This window comes from Microtus pennsylvanicus, chromosome 20 (genome assembly GCF_037038515.1).
Source record: "Microtus pennsylvanicus isolate mMicPen1 chromosome 20, mMicPen1.hap1, whole genome shotgun sequence".
NCBI classification, from domain to species: Eukaryota; Metazoa; Chordata; class Mammalia; order Rodentia; family Cricetidae; genus Microtus; species Microtus pennsylvanicus.
This window is the reverse complement of record NC_134598.1, coordinates 38,877,951-38,890,387: the sequence shown is the minus strand read 5'-3', so window position 1 is coordinate 38,890,387 and position 12,437 is coordinate 38,877,951. Positions and strand designations below refer to the sequence as shown.

At 44.8% G+C, this 12,437-nt stretch overlaps 1 protein-coding gene across 5 annotated transcripts in view; it reads left to right on the top strand.

The window, feature by feature from the left end:
• Syn3 (synapsin III) overlaps positions 1-12,437 on the top strand; it is a 382,057-nt gene that overhangs the window by 120,101 nt on the left and 249,519 nt on the right. For 4 of the 5 annotated variants that reach the window (XR_012908665.1, XM_075954797.1, XM_075954798.1 and 1 more), the window contains exons 5-6: positions 8,725-8,881; positions 12,003-12,092. Coding sequence is in view for 4 of the 5 variants with exons in the window: in XM_075954797.1 (XP_075810912.1) it covers positions 8,725-8,881; positions 12,003-12,092 (247 nt within the window). In the remaining variant the exon portion in view is untranslated. Of the gene's footprint in view, positions 1-8,724; positions 8,882-12,002; positions 12,093-12,207; positions 12,372-12,437 lie in introns of those variants that run through there. The other variant, XM_075954799.1, reaches the window with a different exon arrangement.

The following is a 12,437-nucleotide window of genomic DNA, read 5'->3' as shown; positions in this document are numbered from 1 at the left end:
GCTAGCTCCTGTCTCCGATCTGCAATGTGCTCTCCTGTCACTCCAGATCAAAACCATCATTTTTTATCTCAAAATGGTCCCCCCTCCCCCCACATCCCTGTGTATCTCTCACATCCGTTCCAACCACGCTGAGAAGGAACAGCTGCCGGGGGGCCCACCTCTCATCAGCTGCCTTATCTCCTGGATGAATAATGTCCCCTTCCCCGGCAGCAGCGGCCTGGCAGCAGGCCCACAGCGCAGTAGGCTGATGACAGCCCTTAGAGCTAAGACAGCTGTAGGAGGAGAAATGGGCTGCTCGGGGGCCCGCGTGGGAGAGACTGAACCCTCCACCTCTCCGTTTCTGGAGGCCCCAACCCCAGGGAACGACATCTCACAGGCTGCCTGACCGACATACCTCAACACCTAGGGAAACAGAGGTCCTTCAGACATGGGTCCTGCTCTTTAGGAATGGGGACTGTTTATGAATCATGGTTAGTGTATAGAAATGTTTCATGTCCTGGGAATAGACTTAACTACCCCAAGTCTCAGTTATCTTCATCTGCAAAGTGAGTTGAAATGAATGTTTTACCAAAGTGATGGGTTCTCTGCTCAGGTCTGTGCCAGCCAGTGCATCCAGAAAGCAACACAATTTAGTAACATTATAGCCAGGGTCTTCTCCATTGCCTGGAGCTAAGGAGAACTACATCCCCAGACAACTGAGGGGCTGACACCCCTCCCCCCACACACTTGCTAGAGAGTCAGTCACAGACTTCCATGGCAGCAACCAAGCCCTCATGCCTCAAGTGGGGTGTTAGTTATGTTCCAGGTCCCCTGTGTCTCCCACCAAAAGCCGTGTTCACCAACAGAATTCCTTATCTCTGTCTTCACTGCTGAGTCCCGTGCTCCCCCACTTGGTTTTGGGCTCCTCATCTAAGAACCCAGGACAGGGTATAAGACCCTGCTTCCTCAGCCAGCATCCCACGGTGAGTCCTGCCCATTCTTAACCCGGTTCCAATACAATGAACTGCAGCAAGGGACAGAGATGCAGGGAGAAGGAGGTAAAAGCTAAATTTCCAAAATGGAGAACCCAGGAAGGGCCCTCAGAGAGTCTCCTAGCTCAACTCTACCAGTGAGGAAAGAGGGATTCTGAGAGGAGAAATGACATTCCCAAAGGCACACTGCAAGCCAAGGAGAGCAGGGGCTAGACGAGGGCTTGATTTATACCAGTGTTTTTATTATTTGTTGTCTTCTGATCATTTTTAAAATATTTTTTCAAGTGTACCAGGATACTGATACATGAAGCCATGTCCCTTGTTTGTTTTGATATGGACCTTGGGAGTACCTGTGTGCTCAACCCCAGCAAGGCACTGGAGAAAGGTCACAGACATCAGCCTAAACACATGTTCTCAAGTCCCTGAAGCATCTGGGCATGGCGGCTCGTGCCAACTAGCCCAGCACTCAGAGACTGAGACAGGAAGTTCTTTGCAAGTCAAGTCTGAGGCTAGTCTAAGCTATGCAGTGAGTTCTAGGTCAGCCTGGGCTATCCAGTGAAGCGTTATCTCAAAAAAAAAAAACTAAAATAAAACAAAACAAACAAAATAGTAAGACAGAGAGATGACATGTTTTTCCTACCTCATCTTATATGTCCTTGGCATTTTGAAGGGATCCTAGTGTACTTTGACTAGGTAGAAAAGGTAATGCCATTGGAGTGTAGAAAGCAATAGAGGGCATGAGGACTGCAATCAGCTGACACAGACTGTCGTGCCCGATAGGTTTACCAATGAAACAAGGCAAGTGTCTAGCTAGGACGACAGCAGAAGAGACTTGTTTCTTGCCTGTCTATCGTTGTTTAATTTCCTTTCTGTGTATTGTCGTAAATCCTGATCAAAGCAAGTTAGAGGAGGAAGGATTTGTTTAACTTAGACCTTCAGGTCACAGTCCTAGTTTCATTGTGTTACTGAGAGCAACGTGGAGAAAAAAAGCGCTTACTTGTCTTTCAAATCCAGGTCACAATGCATCACTGAAGGAAGCCAGGGTAGGAACCTAAAGAAAATAAAGGGGGGCACTGTTTGCTGACTCGAGCTCTTACTCATCTAGCTTTCTTTTCCTTTCTTTTTATTTATTATTTTATCTTATTTTTTGGTTTTTTGAGGCAGGGTTTCTCTGTGTAGCCCTGGCTGTCCTAGAGCTTGCTGGCCTGATCTGCCTGCCTCTGCCTCCCTTGCTTGGAACTAAACGCATGTGCCACCATGCCCGGTTTCGTCTAGTTTTCTTATTTTGCCAAGATTCACTTGGCTAAGGATGGTTCCACCTACAATGGCCTTGGCTCTCCTATAGTCATCAATAATCAAGACAGTATCTGTGCCCATAGACCCATCCTACCTACACGATTCCTCAACTGGGGCTCCACTATCAGGTGGCTCTAGGGTGTATCAAGTTGACAATTAAGATGAACCAGGACAAGTTCATTACTTCAGGAAAGTCAATGAAGGGATTTAAAACATCACATCCGTGATAAAGAACAGAGAGAAAACAAACACATAAATCATGGCTTACTCGACGCCCAGTACTCAGCTCATTTTATCTCCTCTTTGACAGTTCAGGGCCAAGCCTAGGGAATGGAGCCACCCACCCACCGTGAACCAGGTCTTCCTACATCAGTCATGCCCCACAGGCAAACCTGATCTGGCAATTCCTCAATTACAACTCTTTCCAGATAATCTAGGTTGTATCAAGTTAACCATTAAATACAGGCAGTATAATCATCTATCTGTCCATCCACCTACCCATCATCGATAGATGCCTGACAACCATAATCTTTGGTTTAACATCAAATTACAAGAAAAGTGGAGATTTTAAAGGACTACCCAGCCTCCTGCCTCTTTACCAAATGAACAGTTTTCCATTTTTCCTCCCACAGACATTATCTTTCAAAGCTTTAGTGATAAAACAAGTTATCTTTTTAGATAGTTTTATACACGTGGCAGTGTATAGATTTTCCTGTAATACAATATCACTGTTAGAGCTTTTTATCAGAATGAAGACAGCCGCAGGTTAGCATTTTGGTGAATGTTCATTTGCCCATGTTTCTACGTATTTGTGGGTATGTTGTATAATAGAAAAAAACTGAACATTAATTTTCATAGTTTCATAAAGATATTCTTGTTGGGTTTAATATTTGCTACAGTTTAAACATACATCTTCCCCCAAATCCATGTGCTAGTATTGGAGATGGATGGGGCCTTGGAGAGTTAGCAAAGTCTTTAGGATGCATCCCTCATTGGTGAGAATAATATCCTTGCCAGGAGGATCTAGAGAGCTGCCTCTCTCCTCCCTATGCTGCCTGGTAAAGGCACAAGGGAAAGGCCTGGCCTTGAGCCAGAAAGTAGGGCTTTACTAGTCACTGACTCGTAAACCATAAGAAATAAATTTTTGTTGTTTATAAGCCACCAAGTCTGTGGTATTTTGTTTTGGCCCCTGGAATAGACTACTCCAAGGCTGCTGTTTTGGAAAGAGGAGCATGGAAGTCTAGATGTAATGACAAAATAAATCAGAAAAGCTTAGTTAGAAGCTGCCTGAACAAGGGAATACAGGGCTTCCCAGGGCATTAGATTGCTGAGACTGCTGAACATGGCACACAGCTCTGGCGTAAATGACAGATATATCTACTTCTAATTCTGGAGGCTCTAAGTCTGGATTCAGGGCATCTGGTCCTCTGGAGGTCTCAGGGAGAACTCTTTCTTGCCTCTTGCTAGCTTTTGTTTGTTGTCAGCAGTCTTGGCATGTTCTGGATTATGGAGCATCATTGCCATCTTTGGTTCCTTTATCATTGGTGTTCTGGTGTTATTCTCTCTCTCTCTCTCTCTCTCTCTCTCTCTCTCTCTCTCTCTCTCTCTCTCTCTCTGTGTGTGTGTGTGTGTGTGTGTGTGTTTGTGTGTGTGTCTTTCTCTCTGTCTCTTTCTCTCTCTGTCTCTCTGTCTCTCTGTGTTTCTCTGTCTCTGTCTCTCTCTGTGTCTCTGTCTGTCTCTGTCTCTGTCTCTCTCTCTCTCTCATGTATGAATAGATTCCTCTTACAAAGACAGTCATTAGGTTATGGTCTACTCCATTGCAGTGAGACCTCATCTTAGCTCAATGCTATCAACAATCACCCTATTTCCATATCAGCTCACTTTCACAGGTAACAGGGATCAGTACTTCCATGCTCTTGGGAGATGAGATTCATCCAAGGATAAGTAGAAACCCCAAGATAAAGGATGGAGGAAGAGAATGAAGCCAGTGACATTCTCTAACATGAAAGAAAAAGAAGAGCCCAGGATGAAGAGACTAAGAGAATAGATACAGGAAGCCTGCTTCCCCCAACAGCCCCTGCCTGTGTTTTATTAACCTCTGAGATCCAGGAGAGCAGGCTGCCCATCAGCTTCTCCAAGTCCCTTCTCCACTGGCACATGTAACTGGCAGCTTCCCCGTGGGCCCCACCAGCCTGGCTACAGTATCCTGTTTTCTGTTCATTGCCAGATTTCTGGTTGGCTGCCACCTAATATCTTTTGGGCCTGGACTAATTTCTTGCAGTCCCCAGGAAGCATTGTTAATTCTCAAGTCCTCCCATCTGGTGGGTCCAATCCCCACATTTTCTATGATTTACACTTGCAGCAAGATAGAGTTATGATGAGCCTTAAGGAGTACAGACAGCCCTGATGCTCAGCTCCCCTTCCTACGTTTTGCTGGTTTACAGCTCCCTGGGTCCCTGTGCCCTAGACTGTGCACCAAGTTACATGTATAGATGCAGGGTAGAGAAGGTTTTAAGGAGTGTAGAGACGGTCCATAATAAACCTGGAGTTTCTCTGCTGGTGTGTACAGAGATCAGAATGTCTGGAGCCTTCACAGACCTGGCTAAGACAAGATATGGATGTGATGGGCCAGGCCATGATCTTCAAGTCAGCATGATCTTCCTCCTTTGCCAACTTAAATGCTGAAGAACAAGGGATAGTTGCTCAGTCTCAGTGAAGCAGCTGAGAAAAATGAGGCCCCTGCTCGTTAGCTGAGGTCACTGGCAAAGCCCTGTCAGGATCCATTCTTGCTACTGCAAGAACTCACATAGTTGAAGGAATTATGACACTTCTCCAGTGGTTCAGAGTGACTCAGCCTTGGGCCCCCTACCTCTGGGCATTGCTTCAAGCCCCTGGTAATCCTCATCAATGTACCATCTGTTTTATCCTTACCATTTAGTTATCTGTCATCCTCAGTTTTCTTGGAGCACTGACATCCACTTCCAAGCCATACCTGGGTTTAAGACCCGATATTAAAGTCTAAGGGTAAAATAAGAAGGGACCCAGAAAGAGTCTCCAGTGAAAACTTGTATGGGATTGACTGTCAGACATCCTGCCCAGACATAAAAGGCACAGGACTTAAACCCTGAGGGATGGGGGGGGGGTGGGGAGAGAGAGAGAGAGAGAGAGAGAGAGAGAGAGAGAGAGAGAGAGAGAGAGAGAGAGAGAGGTGGTCTCCATCAGCTAACTTATTAGCTGACCATCCCCTTTCCTTACAGTTCTCAGACAGAAACTCCAGGAAGTCTGATAAGGTCATTCATTCATTCATTCTTCACGGCTCCTAATCTAAAACCAGTTCTGACCACAGTAATCCAGTTTGCAAATGGGAGGGAATTTGATCGTGAACGCTGCTCTTCCTAGGCACTCTCTCACTGGTGCCCTCTTCTGGCCTCTGTACGCACTGCATCCACATGCACAACTTGTCTGCATACGACCCCCGACAGACACATAATTAAAAATAAAGTCTTTTCTTAAAAACACCATTCTGTTCTTGGAGGCTGGTCTGGCCACTCTCTTCATAAGCGGTGAGGTTTGACTGTATTTTCCTGGTCCCGTCCCTGTGATGAATTCTTCACACAGCTAGAGAAGCTAGGAGGATGATTAGCAAGTGATCGCTGACTGCTCCCTCAAGGAAACCTTATCCCTGGCACGACACTGAGACTGTCATTGTCTACAATAGAGACCACCCTGTCAGGAAGTCTGTTAGGTTCTGCCTAACTGTCTGGACCCTCTAAGCGGCAAAACAGAAAGAAAAAGCAAAAGGCAGTAGCGGATAGAAGTGTGAAGTAAATACATTCATGTGCCTTCTTAAGAGGATACACCTAGTAAAAAATATCAACACACTTCATAGAGAAAAGGCAGTATCCTTACTGCAGAGGCCTTATAAGGGAATAAAGGGGAGAGGTTTTTTTTATGGGGATAGATGTGAGCAGATACATATAAAAATGACAAAGCAAATGATTGATTAAAAACATCAAAGTCCAACAACAGAGAGATGCAGGGTATCTTTTAGGGGATGTCACTCATCAGATCGAAACTCTTATAACTGCAGTGTTACAAGGCCTGGTTGTTACAGGTCTGTAATCCCAGCTACTTGAGAGATTAAGGCAAGAAGACAAGTTCAAGGCAAGCCTAGGCTACAGAGGGAGTTCAAGTCTAGTCTGAGCAACTTAGTGAGATCACGTCTTAAATAAATAAATCAACAAATAAAATTAATGGGATATAGCTCAATAGAACAGGCACAAGGTCCTGGATTTAGTCCCCAGGACTGCAAATAAAAACAAAAACAAACAAAAAACAACAACAAAACAAAATGCCCCAAGGGACTGGCAAAGATGTCCTGAGATGGAAACTGGGCAAATGAAGCTTGAAAGTGGTTGTGGGGAGGTGTCCTTAAGGGCTAGTGTGAGAGAATTACCAAAGGAAGAAAACAGAGTGCTTGCCTAGATGTTCAAGGCCCTGAATATGATTCCCAGCAATGATGAAGGGGGGAAGAAAAGGGGACAGAGGAAAAGGAGGAGCAAGAGGGAAAAGGAAAGAAGGGAAGATGATGAGGAAGGAGCTGTAGGAGGGGAGAGGGCGGAAGAAAGGAAAAAGAAAGGAATTTGTTTTTATAGGTATTTTGTTCATAGAGGAACTGTTCATGTCATTGTATTATGTAGAAAATTTCAAAATCATAACTGATAGAAAGCATGAAATCAATTATGTGTCTGAGTGCACACTGTGTATAGTAAAATACATAGTTGGATCAAAATGTATATATAAAGATTGTTAGGAATTTTCTCTGCATTTTTTAAGATCTCCAACAATTTGTTTACTTCTTTTTACATTCCATGGGTTTTTTTGGTAAATCATATAAAAGAAGAAAATGGTTCTCATGCAATTGCTTCTGATTGCCATCAAATCCGCTTTCATTCCTCCATCTCAGTTGCTCTTATTCTAAGATTCTTTTTTTAAATGTGCTTTTATATTTTGCTTGCACGTATGTCTGTGTGAGGGTGTCAGATTCCCCTGGAACTGGAGGTACAGACAATTGTGAGCTGCCATGTGGTTGCTGGGAATTGAACCCAGGTTTCTGGAAGAGCAGCTAGGGCTCTTAGCTGCTAAGCCATTTCTCCAGCACTTCAGAGTCTAACTTTAACTTTCTTAACACTAAAGCTGACCATTCCCATAAACACTTCGTGTGTCAGACTTGAACACATACCACAGTCTGGTTTAAGTGACCTGTGGAGATAAGTTAGCACTTAGCATTTGTTTTGATGGGGTGGGGGTGATGTTCATAGGTATCTCTACCACACCTACCTGTCACATACCTGCCCTAGAGGTGCCAGACACTGGGGTATCTGTTGAGAACCAAGGTCAACGTGACCCAAGATGAGTCTGCACTGTGCACATTCTTTTTATCTGTCCTTGGCAGGAGCAAGTCCTTCCATCTGAGAGTTATTTTAACTTATATTTAAATCATTTTAAAGAGACAGTTTTTGTGAAGTTAAGGATATGACTCCAATTGAGACAGACAGATCAATGGAGCCGTGTTGAGTGTCCACCCTCTGCCCACTGTGAGGCTAGGTTTCTCATGTGTCTTAGAAGTAAGGAGCACAGAAATAAGTTGGCCTTTGACAGTGTGATTAAAACACTGTGAATCTGCCAGGAGCCAGGGTGTGGGGTAAAAAGCAAAAGGACTTAAACCAATGGCAGACTTCAAAGGCAACTCTCCTGCTCACCAGCTTTGTGGTATGGGGCACTTAATTTCTCAGAGTTGCAAATCCTTCCTGCTGTAAAGTTGGGCGAGGGGAGCATATCCCAGCTCTCCCCCAACTCTATTGGGAAGCATTCATCAGGACCCTGTCTCCAGAGGGACCCAGCAAAGAACCTGTGTACCCTTGGTCTTTGCCACTTTCTAGGGGTTACTACTTAGAATGCACAAGGCCAGTTTGTTGGGAAATCTACAAGGAAGAAGTCAAGCTGCCAGAGAGTTGACAACTATAGACATAACCCTGCCAATTGCCTGCAACATGTCACTTTGAGCAATTATGCATCTTCCTGGGTATTAGAATATACCTCTGAGAAATAGGAGCCGGAAGCATCCAATACCCAAGGGAGTGCATGTATCCTGTACGTTGCTCAGAACCTAGCAAAAAATTTATTCTGTTGCTCAGTTATTTGAGACGTGTTTCTCTTTGTTGTAAATTAAATAGGAATCTAGGAAACAACCTAAAACCCAAACACAAGAAAATATCTGTTCTTTTCAGCTCATCTGGTTTGCAGCTAGGCAGTTGTGAGGTGTTACCAGCCTACCCTACCTGCCCTCTCAGCTGAGAGCTCCTATGGACAGCAACCACATAGGGTCAGGGCTATAACCAGCAAACCTTGGTTATATTGCCATGTGATAATACAACTGTTGCCCCTCTTTTGGCAGGTCCTTCAAACCGGACTTCATCCTGGTTCGACAGCATGCCTACAGCATGGCCCTGGCTGGGGACTACCGCAGCCTGGTCATCGGCCTTCAGTATGGAGGGCTTCCTGCTGTCAACTCTCTCTACTCCGTATACAACTTCTGCAGCAAGCCCTGGGTGGTAGGTGAAAGACAGCCCACGTGGAGGGAACTGGGGAGCGTGAGGTAGTCTCCTAGCCTGTAAATGGCTCCATTCACCATACAGACCCTCAGCAAGCAGAAGAATCTTTATTTAAACGACTTGACCCCAGGTCTCTTCTGGGAATTACAGCCTGGAAAATATTATGTATAATACATTATGATACAGGATCATGTAATAGTAATATTAGTCTTGCTGAGGATATAGCTCAGTTGGTAAAGGGCTGGGCTCAGTCTCCAGTGCTGTGTAAACCAGATACGTTGATGTACCTATAATCCCAGCACTAAGGAGATAGAGGCAGGAGGATCAGACAAGATCATCCTTGGCTACGTAGCAAGAGTTCTAGGCCAGCCCAGGCTATGGGAGACCTTGACTCAAGCAAACAACAAACAAACAAATATATCTTGTTATTTTTAACATCTTAATATAATTTTCCTATTGTTGCTCTTTAAAGTTATCAAACACTTACTGAATACCAGAAAACTGTTGTGGGTACCCACCCTATCACTGTAGTTGAAGATGGCATTGCTCTATCCTACAGAGGAGAAGGCTTAACTTCAGAACTCTTTGGGAACTTAAGACTAGTGAATGGTAAAACTGAACTTTGAAGCCCTCTTTCTCCAACTCTCACATTTGCTTTCTTCCCATTGATCACTAGTCTCAAACCTTCAGTTATTTTACTCAAGTTTCCATTCAAGTGTTGTACAAAAACAAAAGGATCTTCCTAAAATGCCCATCCTCCTCTCTTCTATTACTCCACACATGGCTCTGGACCAAAATGACACCATTCCTTTATCTGTCATTTATCTCCCTTAACACAAGCTATGCAGAACCACACAGTGATGGTACCAGAGTACCCGCCCCTTAGTCTACCATTCTAGTGAAACAGTCTATTAACAAATATGACACCTGTGTCATCTGTCCTATGGTGCGTACCTCAGGGAAACATGAAGGAGGCTCAGAGGTGTGGAGAGAATGTTATGAAATGTCTCAGTTCTGTGGTCCACCCATTTGGCTACCTGTCTGCCATCACCTTGGAGTGAAAAGCACTGATTAGAGTCTGGGCACTGAGATAGATTGACCAAGGCCAAGTTTCTCCACTTATGTGATCCTTCAACAATTTGCATTAGCTTCTCTGAACTTAGTGTCCTTATTTTTTTTTAAAAAAAGATGATAATAGGGTTTTTCTGGTTTTCCATGGGGGCATGTAAAATGTTTGTAATGTTAGCTGGTATACAGCATATTCACAATAAATGGTACACCAATTCTTGCCTCTTGCACATGGACTAAGTCTACGCTGGGATGGCTCTTAGGATTTAATGAATGACTACTCAGTTAATTTAGTAGGTGTGGATAGTCTTGGCTGCTGCCATCCTGCCATGGTCTCTTTGTGTCATAGCTAAGGGTTTTGGCTCATGGGGTCTAAGATTTGAGTGTCATGAGAAGGAAACAGGCCATGGTTTTGACAGCAGCAACTTCATTAGCACTCACTATGTCGTGTGCTCAACCCCAATACCCACATCCCAGATATCCCCACTGTACAAAAGAGGAAGCTGAAGCCCTTGTAGCTGGCAGTAAGTGCTCCAGCTCTTCTTCAAAACCCACCAGCTTAGCTATGGAGTAATACTCCCTCTCTGAACTCCAATGTCTTTGTCTATAAAATGAGGGCTACCCCTAAACAGTTCTACAAGCCTTTGGAATGACTCTGTCCTTTTTTTTTTTCGAGACAGGATTTCTCTGTAGTTTTGGTTCCTGTCCTGGAACTAGCTCTTGTAGACCAGGCTGGTCTCGATCTCACAGAGATCTGCCTGCCTCTGCCTCCCAAGTGCTGGGATTAAAGGCGTGCGCCACCACCGCCTGTCTTGGAATGACTCTGTTCTGTGTTACATGTGTGGGCTATTCCCCAAGAGTGCACAGAAGCCCAGTATAAATCAGGCATTTCCCCAGCTTCCTTATTTCTTTGTCTAAGATCCTGGCATTTTCCTGCACAGAATGTGGCTCTTCTTCTAGCCACCATGTACCTGTGTTTGCAAAGTCCAAGTTGTCCTTCTGGTATCCACCTATAATTCTCCTTGGCCTTCTGAGTAAGATCCTAGCCTAGCCTCTTAAAGCTCATGATGACCTGTGATAGACCACCCTTTGCCTGTTTCCTCACCATCCCCCTGCACCTGAGGCCACAGCCATGGAAGCCATTGAAGGCCTTCAAAGACAGTCATCTCCTTCAACACATGGAGTACCCTTCTTCCTCTTATAGGATAGGTACAACAAGCCTTCCTGATAACCCATGTTCTCCTCTATGTCCCAAATTCCCCATCAGCAACACCTTAGCATCTCAACCTTGTAGCATTGCCTGTCTTCTACTAGACCTGGCCTGGCAGACTTGGAGTGTTGTCCTAATCATCATACATAATGCCAGATGCCGCGTGAGCTCTGCATAGCCCTGTGTGATGACCACTGGATCTGACCCTTACTCTGGAAGCACAAGCTAATATGAGGACCAATTAGGAAGTAAGAAATAAGTGATGCACAGTGGGGACCTGTCTGTGTGTATTGAATGTATAGAGTTGTAAAAGCAGAAACATTAATCACCCCCATGAACTAGGCAGCAGTGTCCTAGCAATCCAGTGAGTGAGATTTTTTTATATATATTCTCCATTTACAATTTAGGAAATGGGTTTCTGAACCTGCCCCTCCAGGTCTCAAAGCTAGTAACAGTAAAAATCTGAATGAGAGTGTCTGGACTCAGAGTGACTATCATGAAATACCTACAGTGCTATCCTCGAAATACAGGCATTGCAGCCAGAGGATGGCAGAACCCCCAACAGGATGTGCTGGGGAAAAGGACCTTGTGTGAAATGGCCGAGCATGCATTAAGTGCTCATAAAATGTAGTTGAACTGTGAAGCCAGTGACCTGCCTACCTCCTGGCTCAGGGGCAGGCACAAGAGGGAAAAGAGAGAGTGACACCCAGCCAAGGAAGTTGGCTTTTTATCCTAGCGGTGAGCAACAGCTTCTAAAACCCAGCCCAGGACAAATGCTTGAAGGTCAGGATTGAGTGGGAAACCCTGACTGGGTAATGAATGAACTCTCCTTTTCTTTCCCAGTTCTCTCAGCTCATTAAGATCTTCCATTCTTTGGGTCCTGAGAAGTTTCCACTCGTGGAGCAAACATTTTTCCCCAACCACAAGCCAATGGTGAGTGCCTTTTTAATCTCTGCTTATCTTCGTGATGTGGGATGACCTTACATGTCTGTCTCCCTAGCTCTGGGCAGCTCACGGCTTGCTCCCTGGTTATCTGTTCTCCACATAGGAGCCTTCATGTCCTGTGCTTGTGGAAATGTCTAGTGTTCCCTGGGGGAAGGTTCAGCTTCTCCAGGGGAGTTTCAGGCAGTAGGGCAAGTAACAAAGGTATTTGGCGTTCTGTGAGACACATCAAATGACGTCTTAAGCTGGCATCCTTGGAATCAGAGGTTGAATATAAAGGACAAAAATATTTTTATAGTAAAATGTTACCTTCAGCACAATTTTTCATGGGACCGG